The sequence below is a fragment of the Eschrichtius robustus genome, chromosome 1 (assembly GCF_028021215.1).
Source record: "Eschrichtius robustus isolate mEscRob2 chromosome 1, mEscRob2.pri, whole genome shotgun sequence".
In the NCBI taxonomy this organism is placed as follows: Eukaryota; Metazoa; Chordata; class Mammalia; order Artiodactyla; family Eschrichtiidae; genus Eschrichtius; species Eschrichtius robustus.
In genome coordinates this window covers 875435-896697 of record NC_090824.1, presented here as the reverse complement: position 1 = coordinate 896697, position 21263 = coordinate 875435, and the positions used below count along the sequence as shown (strand labels likewise).

Sequence of the window (21263 nt, the reverse complement as noted above, 5' to 3'; positions counted from 1 at the left end):
GCCCGTGCACCACAAGGAAGAGTAGCCCCCGCTCGCCGCAACTAGAGAAAACCCGCGCTCAGCAACAAAGACCCAACACAGCAAAAAATAAACTAAATAAATTAATTAATTATTTTAAAGTCTTCAATGTGCTTCACTTTTTTTTTTTTAATAAATTTATTTATTTTGGGGCCACCAGGGAAGTCCTGTGCTTCACTTTTGAGCAGATAAAATCCTTTCTAGGAATTTTTCCTGGTGAAAGAATTACCTGAGATGCAAAGTGCATGGACATTACTCCTGTGAAAGGGACCGGGACCCCTGGGAGACCGCCCACGACAGAGGTGGACAGGCTCGGGGGTGCTGGCAGATGGGGCAGAATCCTGGCTCCCCCCCCCCATCTCTCTGCTTCCTTCCTGAACCAGAGGTGCCCCTAATGTAAGCTCCATCCTGTCAGCCAGAGAGGGTCTGGGGGAGGCGGGCTCTCTAAACCCTTCCTCAGCCAGCCTGGAGCCAGGCCCAGACCCCACCCACAGCCCCTGTCAGGCGGAGCCTCCAGCCCCGTGGGGCGTCGGCAGGTGCAGGCCCCACCCCCCAACACTGGGCGGGCCGGCTGTGCTGACAACAGGTGAACCACCGGGAAATAACAGGAAGCCGACGTGTTTACCTGAAACTGCAGGGAGTTCATCGACTGAGAATTTGTAAGCAAGACCTCGATAATACAAAGGTAAGGCGCTGAGGCAACAAAGAATCAAGAAACGCATTGACCTTTCGAAACTGACGTTCTGACGGACTGGTGGGCATGGGCCTGGAGGGTCAATGGGCCTCCCCCGTCCATCCCTGCACCTCCTTGCTCAGTCAGCCCCCTGCAAGTGAGGAAGTGAGGCAGGGGGCCACCCAGGGGTGCTCTGGCCGAGGTCTACGCCCGGCCCTGAGACCCGCACGCAGAGCGGGCGTCCTGCCCTCTGAGGAGATGGCCCAAGGTGCCCAGGGCAGCCACCAGCGGGCTCAGCGTGGCACATGGGGCTGTGGCCCGCTCAGCTCGGGGGTGAGGGAGGGCTGAGCCTGAGGAAGGGGGGTCCAGGAGGGCCTCCCACTGTGAGGGGGGCCCTGAGCTGCAGGGGGGCCAGCCCACCTGGGAGCTGTCCAGACGCCCCTGAGCCCCGTGAGCCCGGGAGGGACACAACAAGCCTCACCCTGGGCCCGATTCCTTTGTCAGAACGGAGATTCTGGAAAACTGGGAGGTGGTCCCTTCCCCCAAGGGCTGCACCGCCCGGCTCTTCCCTGATGCAGATGGCAGCAGAAAGGGGACCACTGTCTCTAGAAGTCACTTCTGCAAAAGCCAGAGGAAGCGGCCCAACTGACACTGTGCGGTCCTGGGGCCCCTGCTCGGCACCCCCGCGCTGTGCAGCCTGTGCAGAGCAGAGCACTGATTCCAGATCCGGGGCCGCGTCCCCGACTGTCGGGCGCCCACAGTCTGCCTGCACTGGCGGGGTGCGGGGGGCACACTGAGAGGACCGGGGGCCACAGGAGGCCCAGGCCGGAGCAGCCAGGCACTGGGACCGCCCCACGCCCCGGGGTGCGGTCCCGCCCTGCCCATGCCCACAGGCCCGGGCACCTGCCCCCGTGCCCACCCCCGGCCTTTTGCCCAGCAGAGCTCAGCCCAGCCTTGGGCTTCGTCCTGGCCTTTCCCTGCCCAATGCACACATGGCTTCAGGTCTCCGCCCCGGCCTCCTCCCCGGGTGGCCGTGGACTGTCCCCTCCTGGTGTCCCCCCCCCGCCAGCCCCAGAGTGCCCGTGGCCCCTCCCCACTGGCAGCTGGGGCTCTTGCCGGCCAGGAGCCGGTAGGCCTGGGTGCCCCCTTGTCCTCTCCCGGGGTCGGGGGTCGGGTGCCAAGACGGATGCATCTTCCACGCCAGCAGCCTCACCGCCCTTCCTGCCCAGCATGCCAACCTGGTGGGCTCAGGGCCTCCGTCCCTGCTCTGCGCTCCAGAGGGGCTGTGACAGCCACAGGCCATGGGGTGGGTGGCCCAGGTCAGCCCGAAGCCCCTACGCACCCACCCCTGGGCTCGAGCGGCCCCTGCCTCCCGCCCCCACCCCCTCTGGCCCTGGGCACCACCCTGGTGCCTGCACATCCCCAAAGGGCCCACGGAAGCCCCACAGGAAGCACTGCGTCCGGATGGACACTCACATGACACGGTAAAGAGTGACCTGGCCCCCAGCGCTGGCCCCCGGCGCCCTACGCCCTGCGTGTGCAGTGGGTCCCTCCCGTCATTTAAGATACACTTTCAGACGTTTCACTCTGGAGCTTTTCAAACAAACGCAAAAGCACAGAGGACGAGCCCAGGTGCAGCGGGCGCACTGCCCTCCCCCCCCCCGGTGCCCCACCACGCGCCACGGGACCTGGTCCCCAGCTACAGAGCGTCGCGGTGGGTCTGCTAGGACGTCTTCACCCTTTCACTACGGCTGGAACTTCCAGGTTATTTCCAGCCTCTCACTCCCGCCTCCTCACACTCAGAGCTTTGACTTTACTTCTGTCCCTGTGCGTAGGTTACACTTTGGGGAGGGAGCTCCTGACTTACCAGCCCCTGCAGCCCCTGAGCGCCTTGCTCTCAGGCAGCTGAACCGAGGCCCCCATCTCACCAGCACAGCGGGAGTCCATCTCCATTTCTCCCATTTAGATAGATTTTTTATAGTGTGCCTTCTAAAACGCACCTCCCTTTCTTTGATGGCTAGGGAGGTGGAACACCCGCACCTTGTCCCACCGTCGCCAGAGGCACTTCCGTCCTCTCCCTTCCGCCTGGAGGAACCCCTAAAACATCACCTTGTCGCCGTCCAGGCAGAGACGCCAGGAAGAACCCCTTCCTCAGCGCCCAGCCCCTGCCCACCGTTCTCGGCAGACACCTGCGGGAGCCCCCCCCCCCCCAGCGCCTGGCGCTGGACACCGTCCCAAGAAGCCTGCGAGCTGCCCGGCCTCAGGACCGGGCTGGCTGCCCACCCCAGCAGAGACCCCCTGGCCTTCCGTCCCTCCTCTCGCCCACGTGCCTCTGGCCCCACCAGCCCCTGGAGGCCAGGGTGGCCACGCGTTATACCCACCCCGACAGCCTCCCCACCACCTCCGAGAACCAGCGACAAGCACGCAGCCCCTGGGAAGTCCCCGAGTGCCTGGGCACGGGGCAAGGAGAGCTTCCCCGGGCGGATAAGCCCCGGCTCCCGGCTCCGAGCCGGCCCAGCCCTGCGGCCGAGGGGCGGGGGACTCTGCAGAGGGGCATCTCAGCAGCTTGGAAGGGGCAGCAGAGGGACTGTCCCTCCCCCCAGTCCCCCGCCCTCCCACCGCATTTGTGGTGCCCTGGGGTCTCTCTCGGTGAAGGAGCCCAGGTTAAGACCCTCCACCAAGCCCCCACCTTTATGCCAACGGATCACTCTGCTTTCAGACCCGCACCCCGACTGCTCCCCGCACAGGGCCCGGGACTTACTCAGGGCCCAGCGGGCGCCAGCCTCGTGCTCCCTCCCTGCAGGCGCGGCTCAGAGCTTTCAGGAAGTAGCAGGAGTGCCTCTAAAACTCCCCAAACCGCAAACCGAGCGAGACCTGGGGTTGGCCAGCCCGGCGGGGCCTCTTCTCAGTGGTGGTGAGACTGTAGCCCCATCTCTTTCCTGAAAGCGGCCTCAGTGCCCCTTCTCCTCGTGGTTCTGGCAACACGCAGGCCTGCCTTCCCTCAGGACCTTCCCAGGCGGCTCGGGCCGAACGTGGGGCCCGCTCGCGTGCGCTGCTGGTGCCTAGTGTTCCCAGACAGCTGCGGCTGGTCACCCAGGGGCAGGGACCCCCGGGGAGACGGACCCCAGCTCCTCAGGCTCAGGCCTGGCATGGCCCCTCACAGGCTGGTGAGCACAGAGCAGGGCCGCCTGCAAGAGGCCTTGCCTTCCCAGGGACACCCGTGGGGCACTGGGAACAGAGATGCTGCCCGGCCCTGCCCACCGTGGCCCCAGGACAGCACCTATCCCCAGCGCCCAGACATCTCACACGGAGCCCGCCCTCCCCGCTCCCCGTCCTGGGGTGGGTCAGCACACCCCGTCTGGGTGGTGTCTCTGAGCCCCTAAAGCCGATTCCAGCCAGGCCAGGTGGCCTCTGAGGGTGGGTTTCTCTTGAGAGGCCGCGTGGGATCCCCCGGGGACCCAGTGTCCACGCTGGCCGTGGGGGGTCTGTGTGTCTCTCTCCGGCTTGCAGGATCACAGCCTAAAGCACACGGCCATTGTCCTCGGAAGATGCGGGGGTGCTGCAGGTGACCGCCACCTTGCCTGACCACCCTGGGCTGGTTCTGGGTTTCGGGGTGAGACGGCGGCACCGTGGGCCCCTCCCTGCGTCCCCACTGCAGACCTGGCTCTTCAGCCCAGGGCAGGGCTGGGCCCACCAACATTTGTGGGTGATCTGTGTCCAGCACCACAGCAGGGGCGGTAGGCGGCGTTGGAACTGAGGCCACCGCCCCCCTCACGTCCAGGGCCAGGGGAGCCCGGGAGGGCGGGCCCCCACTCTGCACTTTCCCTCGGGACGTTCGTCTGGCGGCTGGAGGCTGGCTCCCTCTCGGTCCCCCCACCTCCACCTCGCAGCAGCTTCTCAGGGTGGGTGGGGGCGTGGAACACCTGGGGAGCTGGGTGCAGAGCACGTGCGGGTCTGAGCACAGGCCCCCCTCAGCCTTCCCGGAGCACCTGCCCAGGGCAGCTCTTCCCCGATGAGCAGTGGCAGGGAGAGCTGAGGTCTGGGTGGGCCGGGTGGCACCCCCACCCCTGGGGCCCGAGTGAGGCAGGGCCTCAGCCGGGGCAGAGCCCACGTCCGGCCAGTGGGCCAGGCACCCTCAGGGATGGCGGGGGACAGCTGTCATCATGGGGGCGGCCCAGGCCCTCCCCGGGACTGTTCCCTTCTGCACGCCCACCTAGAGGTCCGCGTATTCCCAGGCCGCCCCGCACCCCGCTGATGGGCTTGGACGTGAAACCCTGGCCACCGTCACCCTCTGTGCCGCGGCTGTCGGGTCAGGGGTGGCAGCCGAATCCTCCCCTTGGGGTCTTCAGGGGGGTCTGGGAAGGGAAGCCTGGGCCCCTGGGGTGGGAGTGGAGGGCTGTGAGCTGGGGGGTGGCAGCTGTGCCCACCCCACCCCCTTCCGAGCACAATTCCTGACCAGCAAAGCAGGTGTGGGGAAGGGGTTTTGGGGGGTGAGGGGGCTGGGTGCTTTTCCTGGAGGCTGAGTGTCTTTCAGGCAGGACAAAGGGGGACCCTGTAGCCCCCTCTTGACAATGTCCCGGGGGCCCCCTTGAGAAGAGGCCACTAGCTTCCGTGGTCCCACTTCCACCAGGCAGGTGTCTGTGAACCCAGAAGGGTTTCCTCACTGATCCTGTCTGCAACCTCACTTTCATCACCTCGTGACAGGGGAACATTATTCACCGTTTTAAGTGGGTCGAATATTCATGGATTCAAACTCGAGAAGAGGTAAGAGGGCGGGCGGTGGTGACCCTCTCCGGGCATCTGCCGGGCACCGTGCACCTCCGGCTGACGTCTCCACTCTCCTCACTGCTCCTAAAGGTTTTATAGGGGACGGGGGGGGGACCACCGCCCACGTTCAACAGGCACGAAGATCCCCTGAGATGGGCTTCGTGTTTGTGAGCAGAATCGGGCCCCTGGCTCGGCACCCAGACCCTCCGAGTTCACCTCCAGAGCCGTGTGCGTGTCCTGCCCGCCCTCCACACCCCTCGGCCCCCAACAGCCAGCCTGGTTGTCCCCAGGTGTTTACAGCAGGGACGGCGCAGCTGGTTGACGTCAGGCCTCTTGGTCTCCTCACTCGGAAGCAGCGCCCCGACCCCTTGCGCCCATGACATTCGCTTTCCGAAGGGGCCTGTCTCCTAAAATGTCGCACATTCTAGATTTGCTTGATTGGGTCCTCCCGGGGTCATTGTACGTGGTTCTCCATCACGGGCTTCCCGTGACTGGGAAGTGGTTCTAAAGCCCCGGCAGGTTCAGTTCGATGTTTCTGGCACCGGGATCACGGCGACAACAACCACTCCTTCGACAGGGCCGGTGATGGGTGGTGGGGTGGACCCCCCCCCGGCACCCTGGCCGCCCCTCCTGGCGCTGTACCCCCCACTCCCCATCCCAGGGCAGCCACCTTGCTTGGTCGGCTAAGTGGTGACTTTCCCATTATGTGATGTTTCCACCTGTGTCCTCCGGCAGGTTCCGGGGAGAAATGAGCTGCCCCCCCCCCTCTTCTCCCAACCGACAGGCAACGGTCGCCTCCTGCTGTAGCCCAGGTCTGGGACTCTCTCTCACTCTCTCCCCGAGTATCATTAAGCACTCGGGGATTTTTATTGTGGTAAATTATACATAACGTAAAATTTACCATTTTAACCACTTCTAAGTCAACAGCTCAGTGATAAATATACTCACATAGTCGTGCGACCACCACTACCGTCATCCCTGGGACTCTTCATCTCCCCAGACAGAAACTCCGTCCCCATTAAACACTCACTCCCCATCCCCTCCTCCAGCCCCTGCCCCCAGCATCCTACTTCCGTCTCTAGGACTGTCTGCTCTAGGGGCCTCATATGAGTGGGATCACACAGGATCTGTCCTTTCGTGACTGGTTTATTTCACTCAGCATGAAGTCCTGGAGGTCCACCCATGTTGGAGCAGGTGTCAGAGCTTCACTCCTCATTACGGCTGAGTCCTATTCCACTGTGTGCATGGGCCACATCTGTTTATCCGTCATCCGTCCATGGACATGTGGGTTGCTTCCCCCTTTTGGCTGCCATGTGTAACGCTGCTGTGAACACGGGTGTGCAGGACCCGTGGGTTTTTGTATCTTCAGTGTGTTTCCGTCGACCACAGTCGTCACTCTCGAGGACACTCAAATTATCCCAAACTCGATGAACCATCCGCCTTGCCTCTGTGGGGATGATTACATGGTCTGTCTCTTTAGCTTTGTTATTATGGTAAATTTTGTCCATCGATCACCAAACACCACGAGCCTGGAGTGAGCCCTACTCCGTCGTGTGTGTCAGTCCGTTTGTGTGACGCCGGATCCCATTGGCTGAGATGATCGTTTTTTTCCTTCTTCCAGTAAGTCTGCCAGGCTTCCCTGACTGCTGACCTCTCCCCCCCCCCCCCACTTTTGAGCCTCAGTGGTGCTGAGTCACTGAATCGGGCTGGAGGAGGGGGAGGCAGGGACTTCCGGGGGTTTCCATGGGACTCAGTGCTCTCATAAGAGGGCAGGAGTTCCCCGTCACCAGCCAGGGAAGGGGCTTTCAGGGTAGTTTCAGAGAGAGTTTTCCTGAGAGAGAAGAGGCTGGGAATGGAAAGGGGCTTTTGAGAAGCTGTCACCCCAAGAACGTGGTGATTCTGAAACTCATACCAGCCCGTGTTCCTCTGACCAGGGCACGCTCTGAGTGTGAATCATGGGTCATGGTTTCAACAAAGTTATAGTGTGCCCTAGATCAGCCCAGGACAGGCTACCCATCACCTCAGAAACCCCAGACAACCATGCTGAACACACAGGGGTTTTCTCTCTCTCTCTCTCTCTCTCTCTCTCTCTCTCTCTCTCTCTCGGGGCTGGTCCGGCAGCTTCCATGGCCTTGGGAAACCAGGTGCCTTGTCTCTTGGTCAAAAATGGCCACTTGAGCTCCAGCCTTCACATCTACATTCCAGGTGTTAGGAAGGAAGGAAGTGGAGGACGATGGGGCCCCTCCCCTTTGAGGAGACATCCCAGAATCCCCACCCAATGCTTCTGGTCTTGCCTCCTCAGGAATTCAGTCCTGTGGCCACACCCAGCTGCAGGGGCGGCTGGGAAATGTGGTCTTTGATTTCACTGTGTCCACTGACCCTGGGTGCTCTTCCTAAGCAAGAAGGGGCATTTGGGTATTGGGGGTGTGCTGCCTTGGGCACACGTGGTCACCAGCTTCCCTTCCACCTGGCGAGGGCACGTCCCAGACTGGTGGGTGAGGCGCACAGTGCCTAGGCCCAGGGATGAAACTGCCCCCAGATGAGAAAAGCGTCCAGAGGGGGGTTGATCTGGGAGGAGGAGGACCCCAGAGACCAGAGAAACTGGGAGAGGGGGTTTGGGGTAGGGATGACGAGGGGAGATGGAGGGGAGAAGGCCCCAATGTAGAGGCTGGATCAGCTCCTCTGAAGGTGGCTTTCTCCCCTCAGAAACCCCAGGAGACCCACCACCCCCAAGCCTGGGAAGCAGGACCCACATGGAGAACCGAAACCATGAACCCACGTGGCTTCTGGCCCACGTGGCTCTGGCCCACCAGCATGAACAGGATTTGCTACACCCGCCTCCACTGACAGAACTGTGCTCCTCCCAGGGAAGCTAAATATGGCAAATAATCTTATTGTTCATTCCAGAATTTCCAGAAGGACCCATCAACTCTTCAGTAGAAAGCATCAGGGGACTTCCCTGGTGGCGCAGTGGTTAAGAATCCGCCTGCCAATGCTAGGGACATGGGTTCAAGTTCTAGTCCGGGAAGATCCCACATGCCGCGGAGCAGCTAAGCCCGTGGGCCACAACTACTGAGCCTGCGCTCTAGAGCCTGCGAGCCACAACTTCTGAGCCCACGTGCCACAACTACTGAAGCCCACGTGCTTAGAGCCCATGCTCCACAACAAAGAGAAGCCCGCGCACCGCAATGAAGAGTAGCCCCCGCTCACTGCAACTAGAGAAAAGCCCGCGCGCAGCAACGAAGACCCAACACAGTCAAAAATAAATTAATTAATTAATTTTAAAAAAGAGGGCTTCCCTGGTGGTGCAGTGGTTGAGAATCTGCCTGCCAATGCAGGGGGCACGGGTTTGAGCCCTGGTCTGGGAAGATCCCACATGCCACGGAGCAACTGGGCCCGTGAGCCACAACTACTGAGCCTGCGCGTCTGGAGCCTGTGCTCCGCAATAAGAGAGGCCGCGATAGTGAGAGGCCCGCGCACCGCGATGAAGAGTGGCCCCCGCTTGCCGCAACTAGAGAAAGCCCTCGCACAGAAACGAAGACCCAACACAAGCAAAAATAAATTAATAAATTAATAAATTAAAAAAAGAAAAAAGAAAGCGTCAAGTGACACTTTGGGTGATATTTTGGGGACCCACGATCACCAGTGTCTGTTGGGGGCACCAGCGGGCTCCAGACATAGGACAGGGTCACCGTCACACCGAGTCCTGCTCGTATGACAGGGCCTCCCCCTCTGTCTGTCCCTCTAGTCCGAGGGGATGCCTGCACCAAGTTAACGCACGAAGACAGAACAGGAGAGCACAGGTGCTACAATTAACAAGAATTAATACTGAAGGTGTGCGAGGAGCTTCTGCAGGTGGAGACGTGCAGGGGAGAGGCACCGGCATCTGCGTGGACGCGGCCCACGGCCCCCCAGCCACAGCGGGTCCACGAGCCCCCAGGGCGGTCCCTGGCCTCCCCAGGGAGGGAGCCTCAGCAGGCAGACACTCGGTGGACAGTGTCCACGGTTCCCAGCACGCCTGGCCGGGGACCCCGAGCCAGCCTGGCCGGCAGCGCTCACCCTGTCCAGGGCTACCCGCCGAGGACTCGGGAAGGCGCCGGCTGAGTGAGCCTCTCTGCAAGACAGGATGTGCACAGGGCCACACAGGAGGCCATTCACTCGGCCAACAGCTGTTTTATTAAGCACCTACTGTGTGCCAGGCCCAAAGCAGGGGCAAGATAGTCTCCCCACCCCAGGTAAGGGACCCCTGCCCTCCCTCAGCCCTGCTGCCCTCCCAGGAGTGTGGCCCTCGGGCCCTTGCGGTCCAGCCTCAGCGGCCTTTGGGAGCTGCTTGTTTTGCCCTACGGATCCCATGACACAGGAAGGGTCCCAAAGACCAGGGCCACCCCAGGCCACCCCCAGAGGGACGGCAGAACAGCCTCTGCCCAGCAGAAGTGCAGGTGTGTGCAGCCCTTCACCTGCCCTGCCCCGGGAGCTTTGGAAAGCTCGGTCCAGCGAGAGCTGAGGCAGAAGCGGAGAGGCAGCCAGGAGCAGCCCGCGTGGCAGGGTGGCGCGGCTCACAGACATCGGGTCCGAGCGTCTGCCTTCTTTCCAGTCTGCCTCCCGGCTCAGCTGTCCAAGGTCGGCCGCAGATGGCAGGTCGGGAGTGAAAGCAGAAGCCTTCCCACTGGATCCCCTGCCTCTGAGGCCCCGAGGGCCTCACTTCCTTGCAACCCATCCAGGCCCAGGACCTTGCCCGGGGTCCCCAGCTGGGGCGATTTCGTCCCCAGGGGACATTGAGCCTTTCTGGAGACAGTTTTGGGTTTCACAGCTGGGGTGGAGGTGCTGCTAGCATCGGGTGGGGGAGGCTAGGCATGATGCCAGACAACCCCTAATGCCCAGGACAGCCCTCTTCCACCACAAAGAATTTTCCAGCCCCAGATGTCGGCACTGCCTTCGGGGTAGGGAGCCCCGAAGGCCTGTGGGCGGGTTTAAAGCAGGCCCCCTGTTAGGAATTGCTCTGATGCCCCCGTGGGAGGAGGGTGGGCGGGGACACAGGCTGCCTGGTAGCCCTGCCAAGAGGGGCTGCCCCTGACCCACCACCGACCCAGACCCGGGAAGCCCGAAGCTGCCGAGGTGCCAGGAGGGCGGGGCGAGAACGTGCTTCGAGGTTTGTAGCTGCCCAGCAGGGTCTGAGGCGCTGTGCCCTCCCCCACCTGTCATCCGCGGCCACTGAGTAGAAAGCAGAAGTGACCTGGGGAGGAAAACCGCCAGGGGTGGGGCTGTCGAGGCTGTGGGCTGAGGCTCCCCCCACCTCTCGCTCCCTTCTCCCCCCACCCCGCTCCCCAGACAGACGAGGCAGAGGCAGCAGCCCCACGTGGAAGACACCCCGGCTGACACGGGCGGGAGCCCATTGCTTGCTCCGGAAGCAATCGGTTTCCTCTGCAGGGTGCTGGAGCTCCGGCCAACCTCCTTACAGCAGTTTGGGTAACACCCAGGGGGGCTGCTGGGCTGGGGGAACTAGGGCTGGTCTGGCCATCAGCTCAACCCAGTGAGCATTTGCTGAGCACCTGCTGTGTGCACTGCCCCGCGGAAGGTCCTGGAAGGCAGGGATCACGGCCCTCCAGGAACCCACAGCTGGAGGAGGGGGTCCCTCAAGTCAGCAGGCACCGGAAGAGGCACTGTGGCCGCCCTGGGAGCGTGACCACAACCCTGGTGGGTGGCCAGAAGCATTGCAGAGGGACCTGGGGCCTGAGGGGGGCGGGCGCAGCCGAGGGCGGGAGGACACGGTCGGGGGGCCGGGGGGAGCGCGAGGGCCAGGCCTGCAGCTGGTCTCCCGGGGTAACCAGGTGGGGGGTGCAGCCAACCCACTGAAGGGGCTTTGCTCAGGGCTGGGGAGAGTCCAGGTGGGAGAGGCGTGCGCGTGCGCGTGCGCGTGTGCGTGTGCAGCCATCTCTTCCACTCCAACCGCATAGGCTCCTCCCACCTCAGAAAATTCAGGTCAGTGGCAGAGCCGCTCCCTCCCACTTCCTGCCGCTCGCCCGATGCTCCGCACCCGTGACCTGTCGCTGCCCTCACCCACCTGGACGGGCCTCTTCCACCCCAGCCCTGCTGGCACCCCATCTGCCTCCTCACCACCTGCGACACCAAGGCTCGCTGGTTTACCCACACACGAGTGAACCCGGGGCACGCGCGTGCGGCACGTAGGCTCACCTGCACTCACTCGCACGCACACCCACGCCGTGTCGCACACGGACGCGCAGGAACCCTGGCAAGGGCCCCAGGCGACCAGGAGGAGCTGGAGCGCTTGGAATCCACCCCCACCCCCCGCCCACCTCCGGCCCATTTTCCTCCCTGTGCGGGTCAGGTGGCCTGGCTCCCCCGGTTAGGATGGGGTGCGGACAGGACCCCGTGAGGGGCGTTAGCACCTGCAAGGTGTGGGGCAGAGCCGCCCCCGGCTGAGCTGGGACACTGACGTCAGGCCCCGGCCGCAGACTTGGCTCCCCGTCTGTCTGGCTTCCTTCCCCGGCGCGGCCCGTCCCTCCTGCACCCGCCCCCTTGTCCCTGTGCCCTCTCCCTAGGTCTCTGCCGGCCAGGCTCGGGGGAGGTGGGGAGGCGTCCATCTCTGCCCCAGGAGGGTTAATTCCCTGGGCTGTTTGGGGCCCCTGAGTCTCCATATGAATGTTAAGATGGATGTTTCTGGGGGGAAGAATGCACATCACTGGGATTCGGGTGGGTTTGCGGTGACTCTGCAGATCACGTTGTAAGAACGGTGAGCACTCTGGTCCTTGCGCGTGGGATGTGGGCCCTTCACCTGTGTCTTTCTTCACTTCTCCCACTTCACTGCTCTGTGGCTTCCATTGTACAAGGCTTTTCTCTCCTTGGGTCAGTTCATTCCTAAGTATTTTATTATTTTTTTTTAAAATTTATTTATTTATTTATTTTTGCTGTGTTGGGTCTTCGTTTCTGTGCGAGGACTTTCTCCAGTTGTGGCAAGCGGGGGCCACTCTTCATCGCGGTGCGCGGGCCTCTCACTGTCGTGGCCTCTCTTGTTGCGGAGCACAGGCTCCAGACACGCAGGGTCAGTAGTTGTGGCTCACGGGCCTAGTTGCTCTGCGGCATGTGGGATCTTCCCAGACCAGCGCTCAAACCCGTGTCCCCTGCATTGGCAGGCAGATTCTCAACCACTGCGCCACCAGGGAAGCCCTATTTTATTATTTTTGATGCCACTGAAAATGGAACTGGTTTCTACCCCCAGACCAGCCACATCAGCATCCCTAGGGAACTTGGTAGAAATGCAAATTCTTGGGACCCACGGTAGGAAAAAAAGAAAAGAAAACGGAACTGATCTCTTTATTTCCTTTCCAGTTTCTTTGCTGTTAGTGAATAGAAACACAGCTGATTTCCAGGTTCACTTTGTATCCTGCTACTAAGCTGACATCATCTCTTTGTCCTAACAGGTTTTTTTGTGGAATCTTTAGGATTTTCTACATCTCAGATCACACCACCTACCAACAGAGGTCATTTTACTTCTTCCTTTCCCAGCTGGATGCCTTTTGGGGTCAGTGCCCCGGGGACGGCCCATTCTACTGGTTCTGCACAGAGAGCCCTCTTCATCCCGTTTACATCAGTGTGACTGCGTAGGAAACTTGTATTTCCTACTTTATTCTGCAAAAAGGCCCCGGGCTCCACCGTGAACTTCCCGTTATCGCTGGCGGCTGTGTGCTGGCCCCTGAGGCCTTCCTGCGGGCAGAAGTGACAGGGCCCTTCTAGAAGCGCGAGTGCTACTGCTACCTTCAGCCTTCACGTGTCCTATCTTGCCTTCAGGTGCCACACTGGCATCTGTGGTCCCAGGCTGAGCCCCAGAAACCCCGCTCAGCGTCGGGGAGACAGTGGGCAGACTTCCGTCCCCTGCTGTGGCCATGGGCTACCGCTTCCGCCTGCGTGCCAGGCTCCCCGCCCCCCCAGCCCCTCCCTGCCCGTCAGAGCCAAGAGTCGCCTGTCAACGTGGTCAGGAGAGCTGACCCTGGCTTTGGGTCCCCGTCCTCCACCCTTTGTGTCTTCACTTCCAGCCCCAAGTGTCCGCATGTGAAGACTTTTGAATACTGCTCCAATGGATTTGCTAGTCATAGGGCCATTCAAGATTTTTATTTCTTCTAGCCCATTCTATTTTTCTAACGATTTGTCCATTTCATCTATGTTTTCAGAAATGGTGACATATGGTTGTTTACAGTACTCTCTAATTGCCTCTCTTTTGAAATTGATGTGTTTGCACTTCAAAAAATTTAAATGTATATACAGTAAGATTCACTCTGCAGTGTTCGGCTCTGTAGGTTTTGACAAATGCATACGGTTGTGTATCCACCAGAGTGATGCCACAGAACAGCTCCATCACCCCAAATTCCCTCCTGCTGCCCTTGCGAGACAATCCTTCCCTGACCCCCAACCCATAGCAACCACTGATCTATCTCCCTCTCTCTCAATGTGTCTCTTCCAGAAGGTCATGTGAAGGGAATTGTGCAGCCTTTTGGGTCTGGTGTCTTTCCCACAGAAAAGGCACTGGAGGTGTATCCCTGCTGGGCCCGCGGAGAGCCCCTTCCTCTCACGGCATCTCGTGGACGGACCTCAGAGGTCACCTCCTCACCAGCTGGAGGACACCAGCTTTGTTTCCAGTCTGGGGTGATCATAAATAAAGCTGCTATAAAGATTCACACATAGGCTTTTGTGTGAACATAAGTTTTCATTTCTTTGAGGAAATACTGGGAGTAGAAATCCTGGGTCACCAGATGGTGAGAAGTGACCGCACTTTTCCACGGGGCTGCACCACTTTGCATTCTCACCTGTGATATGTAAGAAGTTTTTGCTTCACAATTTCATCAGCATGTGGTGTTGCCATTTTATTCATGTCACTAGTTTCCGCCATTCTCATGGGTATGCGGTGGCATTGCACCGTGGTTTTAATTTGCATTCCCCTAATGACAAAGGACGGGGAGCATCTTTTCATGTACTTATTTGCCATCATCCATGCTGTGTTCAGATCTTTGGCGCTTTTTTTTTTTTGAGGGGGGCTGCATTGGGTCTCCATTGCTGTGCGTGGGGTTTCTCTAGTTGAGGCGAGCGGGGGCTACTCTTCGTTGTGGTGCGTGGGCTTCTCATTACGGTGGTTTCTCTTGTTGTAGAGCACGGGCTCTAGGCATGTGGGCTTCAGTAGTTGTGGCACGTGGGCTCCGTAGTTGTGGCTCGTGGGCTCTAGAGCGCAGGCTCAGCAGTTGTGGCGCACGGGCTTAGTTGCTCTGTGGCATGTGGGATCTTCCCGGACCAGGGCTCGAACCCGTGTCCCCTGCACTGGCAGGTGGATTCTCAACCACTGTGCCACCAGGGAAGTCCCTGGTCCATTTTAAAATCAGGTTACTTGTTCCTTTACTGTTGAGTTCTGGAAGTTCTTTATAATTCTGAATACAAGTCCTTTATCTGATACACGGTTTGCAACCATTTTCCAGCAGTCTGTGGCTTCTCATTTCCTTTTAAATCTAAAATTGTATCTTCTTTTTGATTCACGTTTTTTAATTTGTGTTTTTTCTTTCCTTTTTTTGTGTGTTTATTTTTCTCAGAAGTTGGTCTGTTTCATTGGTTGATTCTTTTCCAAGAACTAACTTTGTCTCCACGGGCCTTCTCCATCACACCTTTGCTTCCTATTTCATCCATTCCCAAGCTTATTTTTATCTCTGTTTTCAAACTTTCTTTGGGCTTATTCTGTCCTACCCCGCAAAATCTTCTTTTTTCCCCCCAACATCTTCTTTTTATTTGATTTACAAAATTCAGGGATACCTTGCATTCAGTGTAAAATCTTCCCTCCTGCCCCTTTGCTCCCCCCACCCCACGCCCCCTGAACTTCCTAAGACGGGGACGCGGCTCACAAACCCTGCGGCTTCCTTCTTTTCCACACGTGCAGCTGGATACGCAGTGTTTTATATTCTCATTCAGTGCTAGGTATTTAAAAATTTCTATTATGATCTCTTCTTTAGCTCACGAGTTTTTAGCAGCGTGTGTACGTGTGTTACAGTGCTTGTCTATAAACATATCCCCTACATTGTATTATATTTTCAAACACACAGCACAGTTAAAAGAATTGTACAGGGAAACCCCACATACCCACCACCTACGTTTTACAGTGCACAACTCACTGTCTCTTTCATTCATCTCTCCATCCATCCATCCACCCATCCACCCCTCTGTTCCTCCCTCCTTCCCTCCATCCACCCTTCCATCCACCCCTCTGTTCCTCCCTCCTTCCTCCATCCATCCATCCATCTGCCCACCTCTCTATCCATCCACTGTGCCCCCTCCCTTTTCCCTATAAGTCCCACTTTCTTATCTTGAGAGCCTGACTACAACTGGGGGTGCTTCTTCCACACCCTGTGCCCTGGTAAACGGGAAACCAAGGACAAAGACCTGATGGCTGGATCCTTGGGGCTGCTGCCTGCCCACCACCCACCCAAGGGTCTACTGTGGGCTCAGGACAGGGGTCTCAGACATTCCAGGGGCTCAGAGGTTGCCTCCTAGGAGCCAGGCAAAGGCTGAACCTTTCTCTGGACTGTGCAGGGTGTGGACAACCCTGGCCTGTGGGGTTAATCCTGTACTGCACAGGCTCTGAAAAGGGTCCTCTGAGGGTGACAGTGAAGCCAAGCCTTGCAGGGTGAGTTCAGGGAAGGGCTCAGGAAAGGCTGAACCCTCGGCGACTGGGACACGGGGTGGGAGTGAGGTGGGCAGGGGAGGGGCAGGTGGGCAGGCCCTGGGCATTGCAGGGAGTGATGACCGGGCTCGGGCAACACCACAGCTGGAAGTGGGCTATCCAGCCGACTTGCTCCTCCCTCCGTGGGGCTGGACCCGGGGAAGGCAGGTGTCTGGGGAGGGGTCCCAGGGCTGGAGGTTGGCAGCGCCCACCAGAGGGAGAAGCCTGCTTTGAATGCAGGGCTGGTTCCTGCAGCTGAGCTTTGGTACAGGGTGGGGGGCACTGCTCTAGGCTGGGCTCCCCCCACCTCCTCCCCCGCTGTTCCCCAGAGTGGCCAGGCCCTGGTGACAGACGTGCCCTCCCAGCTGTCCAGCCCCAGGCCCAGGCCCCCACGGCCCCCAGGCTCAGGGCAGGGTCCTCTGGTCCCAGATGACCTCTCCTGGCTCTGCCACTTCCCCAGCTGAGCCTGGGGCCCACCTTCCCCTCCTCCAGCTGGGCCAGCTGTCCGCCCTCTCCGCCCTCCAGAGGCCCAGCGTCCCCACAGCCTGTTTCTCTTCGGAACAAGGTGGACCAGCACCCAGGGAATGCTCTTCTCTCCCCGCGCCCCCCTCCATTTCCATAGGGGAGACAAAGGCATAGCCTGGGCCAGGTGCTTAAGGTCACCTCACAGAGACACAGCTGGGGACCCCAAGTTTCATCCACCTAATGCCCCAAATAGCCGCCTCCCTGTCCCCCTCTCGCACAGAAACTCCAAAATGAGGCGAGGCGTCCGCATCTCGGGAAGCCGCGGGCCGGCCTGGGGAACCGTATCTGCTCCGCTCCGCCGGCCCCATCGCGCCGCTTGGTGGCCATGGCCGGCACTGCGCCCCCCGGGCCTCGCTCCCGAGCTCCCTCTCGGCCGCCGGCGGGCGCGGGCGCCTCCCTCGCCTCGCGGCCCAGAGCCCCTGTCCGGGAGGCGCCGGTGAGGGCAGAGGAAGGCGGAGGTGAGGTCCAAGACCACCGACTCGGCCAGTGCTCAGGGCTTGCTTCTCCCCCCAGCGCCGCCAGCGTTCCCATCAGCAACCCAGGGGGTACCCCTCAGCACCCCGGGCGCAGGGACACAAAACCCCACCCCCGCCAGATGCGCTGCAGACCTGTACCCTTCGTTTCCCCCGCAGTGAAACGGGCGTGCGGCGCCTAGGGGCCCGGGGAGGGGCGGGGCATCCACCGGCGGGAGTTGAGGGTTCCGGGTTCTCAGCCGTCCCGCAGCCCCCTCCCCCATGGGGGATCCCGAGATGCCCTTCTCCCTCCCCTCCTCCCCTCACCCCGTCTAGACCCTGAGCCTGCTCGCTTCTCCCCCGGCCCCCGTCGCCCTGAGCTTCCTTGCCCCCTCTACCCCGGCCCCCGCCCGGACCCTCCCAGCCCCTACCCCCAACTCCCTGCCCCTTTCGCCCCGACCCCTCCACCCCTACCCCCTCCCATCCCCTCCCCCGGCCTAGAGCCGCCGCTGCCCCCTCCGATCCCCGGCTCGCCCCGGGCCCGCCGGCGGGGTAGCCAGGCTGCGGCGCGCACCCACCCTCGCCCGGCGGCGGGCCTGAGCGCGCCGGGGCCTGTTGAGACCGCCGGCAAAGCAGCGCCGGGGCGGGCCTGGGGCGAGCGAGGAGATTTCGGTCTTGGCGGCCCGGAGGGGGCTCCAGGCAGCCCCCGAGGGAGCCAGGCGGACAGAGCGGAGGCGCGGGGCAAGCGGGCGTCCTGGGTCCCCGCGCGAACGCGCGCCGGAGAGGACCGCGACCGGGTTCCCAGGCAGGACCCCATCCCGGGCACAGACGGGGTTCCCCGTGGTGTCTTTTATTTGCACAGTACTCTGCGAGGTAGGTACTGCTATGGTTCCCATATTCCAGATGCGAAAACCGAGGCACAACTGGGCTTCGCACCCAAGATCCAGACGCCGCCCCAAACTCACGTAGAGGTTTGCACAGAAACAGTTGGTGGGTCATGACCTGGGGGATCGTCACCGAGCCCCAGGGTCTCACCTGTCTGTCGGGCAGGACCCGCCCCCCACCCCAAGGTGGTGAGAATTCCCGGCGCACGTGCCGGCACCCAGGGCCAGGGGCGTCCACTTCCGCAGTCAGGGTCCTCCTGTGCCAGCCCTCCCCGCCCGTCCCCGGGGGAGCGGCGACCCCTCGGGGCGCGGAAACTGGGAGGCGGCGGAGGGGAGACCGGCTCCTGCCAGGGACGCTCCGGGGGTGCAGGGCTGGGCCCGCGACCCCGCCCTAGGCCCGGGGGCCTCCCCCGCCCCCGCCCCATCGGGAATCCAGCTCTCCGCGGGGGCCGAGGGGGCCGAGGAGGTGGCGAAGCCGAGCGCGCTGACACACGCGCCCGGAATTCCCGGGGGGGGGCCGCCGGCCTCGGCGACCCCTCCGAACCGGGCCGGCCCCAGCCCGCGGGGGTAAGAGGAGGCCGGCTCCCCGACGGGGCGGGGCGCGCACCGAGCTCCTCCTCCCCTCAGGGCCGCCAGGCCCGGTTCCTCCAGGTGCTGCAGCCCTGCCGCCCTGCGCGTCCCCGCCCGCACCTCACAGCCCCCGCGCCACTGGTGTGAATCCCAGCTGCCTCGGTTGCCCGCTCTGTGCCAGGGGCGTTGCTTCCATCACTGGAGGGTTCATCAGGGTCTGGGAGTTGATACATAAACGGTGCCTGGAACGGTGTCTGGTGAACCCCCAGTGAGGGGGGCTTGTTACAGCTGCCGTGGAGGAGAGACAGGCCGCGGGACCCAACCACGGAGCCCCGTCCCCACCGCTTTGGGTCGGCTCACACGTGCGTGTGTGGGCATGGGTCATACAAGGGTGCGTGCCCTGTGCTCCTTTGTGTGTGACGGTGTGGGCCTGTGAGTGCGTGCTGGCGTGAATGTATGCTCACGCCAGCGTGCATGTGTGTTATGGTGCATGGAGCCCCCTCCCTGGAGGATGCCGGGAGTGCCCCTGAGGTGAGGGGGAGAGCTGAGGGCCTCTCCCCGCACAGGGCCACACCGGTGTCTGTCCTGCCCCGCACCCACTGGTAGTGGAAGGAGCAGGGGCCACAGGCTACAAGCCAAGACTTGTTCTTTTACCCTGTGCCCAGAGGCCAGGCAGGTGTCCCTGAACCCCAGCCCAGCCCTTTACCCAAAGGCCAGCGCGGCCCCATGGACTGGCCCGGCCCCTCTTCGGCCTGTGACCCCCGCCCTTCAAGGCTCCTCTCTGTGCTCCCCCCTGGGGTTTTGGGGGCCGGTGGATGACCCTGAGTTCTGTCCACCCCCAGCCTCGTCCCTCCTGCCCCCGACCATCACAGTCTGCTGGCTCTGACCAGACAGGCAGCATGGTGCCTGTGGCTGGACCCCAGGCGGGGGCGGGGAGGCAAGGGGGGAGCCCGGGGGGACTGGGAGCCCCTCCATCCATTCACTCACCAAAGTCCCGTTCAACAAGCACGGTGGGCCTCCCAGGCCAGCGCGCTGCTGGCTGCTCAGGGACAAGTTAGGGTCAGGGTGGGCCTCTGAGGGTGGAGGAGCGGGGAAGGCCTCCCGAGATGACACGCACTCGGGTCTGAAAGGGAGTGGGCGTTGCAATCTCCCGAAGACCTCGGGAGCCTGGCCAGCACTTCTCCCAGCCGGACTGGTGGAGGCCTCAGACTGACCACACCCCACAGCTGAGCGCCCCCAGCGCGTCTGCACCCCCATAGCTGGGGCCGCCCTCCTCTCAGGTGCAGGCCCAGCCCTGGTCCCTGCTTCCCCTGCGGCCATCCTCCAGGGGACAGTGTGCCTCGGCCCTAATGGCCTTCAGCTACCCACAGGACCCGCTCCAAACCCCTGAGCGGTCGTTTGCAGCCTCCCCTGCACGGACCAGCCCCCAGGGACACTGCCCCGGCCCAGCAGCCCCACTGCCTGTGGCCCCCACAGCGCTGTCCCCGGGGCCTGCCCTCTCCCCTGCCCCTCTTCAGGTCCTTTCTCACCCACCTGGCAAAGGCTCTTCCCTCACCCAGGGGCAGAGGTCGGGTGGGCTCATGCCACCAGCGGCCACCAGGGGGCGCCATGTTTTGGATGTGGAGTTGGGGTGCATCAGAGCCTCTTAACCTGGGATCTGGGAGTGGGGACTGGGGGCAGAAGAGACTGACTGTTGGCTGCCACCTTCTGGGCTTCTTGAGAGCTCTGCCAGGTGGTTACTGTGAGCCCACTCCCCAGGTGAGGAAACTGAGGCCAGAGACGGGGATGCCACCCAGCCTGGCTCTTGGGAAAGTAAGGTTCGGGTCTCTAAGGGTTCTCCAAGTCCACCTTGTATCTGCTGTGTTGCCCCCACCTTGCTGTGTGACTTTGGAAAAGTCACCTGACCTCTCTGGGCCTCAGTTTCTCCACCTGTAAAGTGGGGGTGGGAAGGCATTGCCTTGGCTGGGCAGGGCCAACTCCTAGTCAGAGCACTGGGCTCTGGCCTCCAGCCCGTGCCAGGCTGGTCTCCGTCCCCCTCCTCTGGAGCAGGGCTCCACCCCCCCACTCCCCCAGCACGGGTGCCTCTGAAGGCCGCGACCTCAGCAGGCCAGGCCTTGTGCCCATAGGGTGGGGGTCTGCAGGGCAGTTCAGCTCTGCTCCAGCCAGCAGGGAACAGCCTCTTCCAGGGTGCTTCTGGGGCTGCAACCAGGACAGGCGAGGCCGCCTTCCTGCCAGCGAGCAAGTCGCCGCAGGCTGAGTGCGTACGTGTGTGAGCACATCTGAGTGCGCCAGGATCCTGTCCCTCAGCGTGACCCCTACCAGGGCGGCCCACCAATACCCTCTGCCTTCCGAGGCCGCTGTTTGGCCAGACGGGGCAGGCTCTGCGCCTCCCCTGGGTGGTGAGAGTGACCCTGCCGTGAGCAGAAGAGACCCAGGCCCCACCCACTGCCTTGCACCCTGGACCCCACTTTGGCCCCGCAGAGGCCCTGACCCCAGGCCAGCAGAGGGTGCCGCCTGCCCAGGTGCTGGCAGCGGCAGGGTTCCCACGCTCCCTGGTGCCAGCCTTGGCACTCCAGCCCTGCCCCACCCTTGCCTTGTGGCGACCAGGGCACCCGGAATGTGGCTGTGGATTCCGTCCCCCGGGGCCACAAATTCCTGTCTCA

The 21263-nt window shown here is 61.8% G+C and overlaps 1 protein-coding gene across 1 annotated transcript; it reads left to right on the top strand.

The window, feature by feature from the left end:
• Positions 1-949: 949 nt before the first annotated feature.
• LOC137749595 (collagen alpha-1(III) chain-like) lies at positions 950-19358 on the top strand. The gene is made up of 18 exons (XM_068536960.1): positions 950-1024; positions 1761-1820; positions 2120-2175; positions 2877-3320; positions 3439-3605; positions 3697-3858; positions 4240-4428; positions 4473-4593; positions 10787-10924; positions 11034-11286; positions 11544-11640; positions 13389-13525; positions 16630-16734; positions 16915-17152; positions 17483-18019; positions 18297-18597; positions 18682-18741; positions 19313-19358. Exons 1-18 carry the CDS (start codon positions 950-952, stop codon positions 19356-19358), a joined length of 3186 nt encoding a protein of 1061 aa, XP_068393061.1.
• The last annotated feature ends 1905 nt before the right edge of the window (positions 19359-21263 follow it).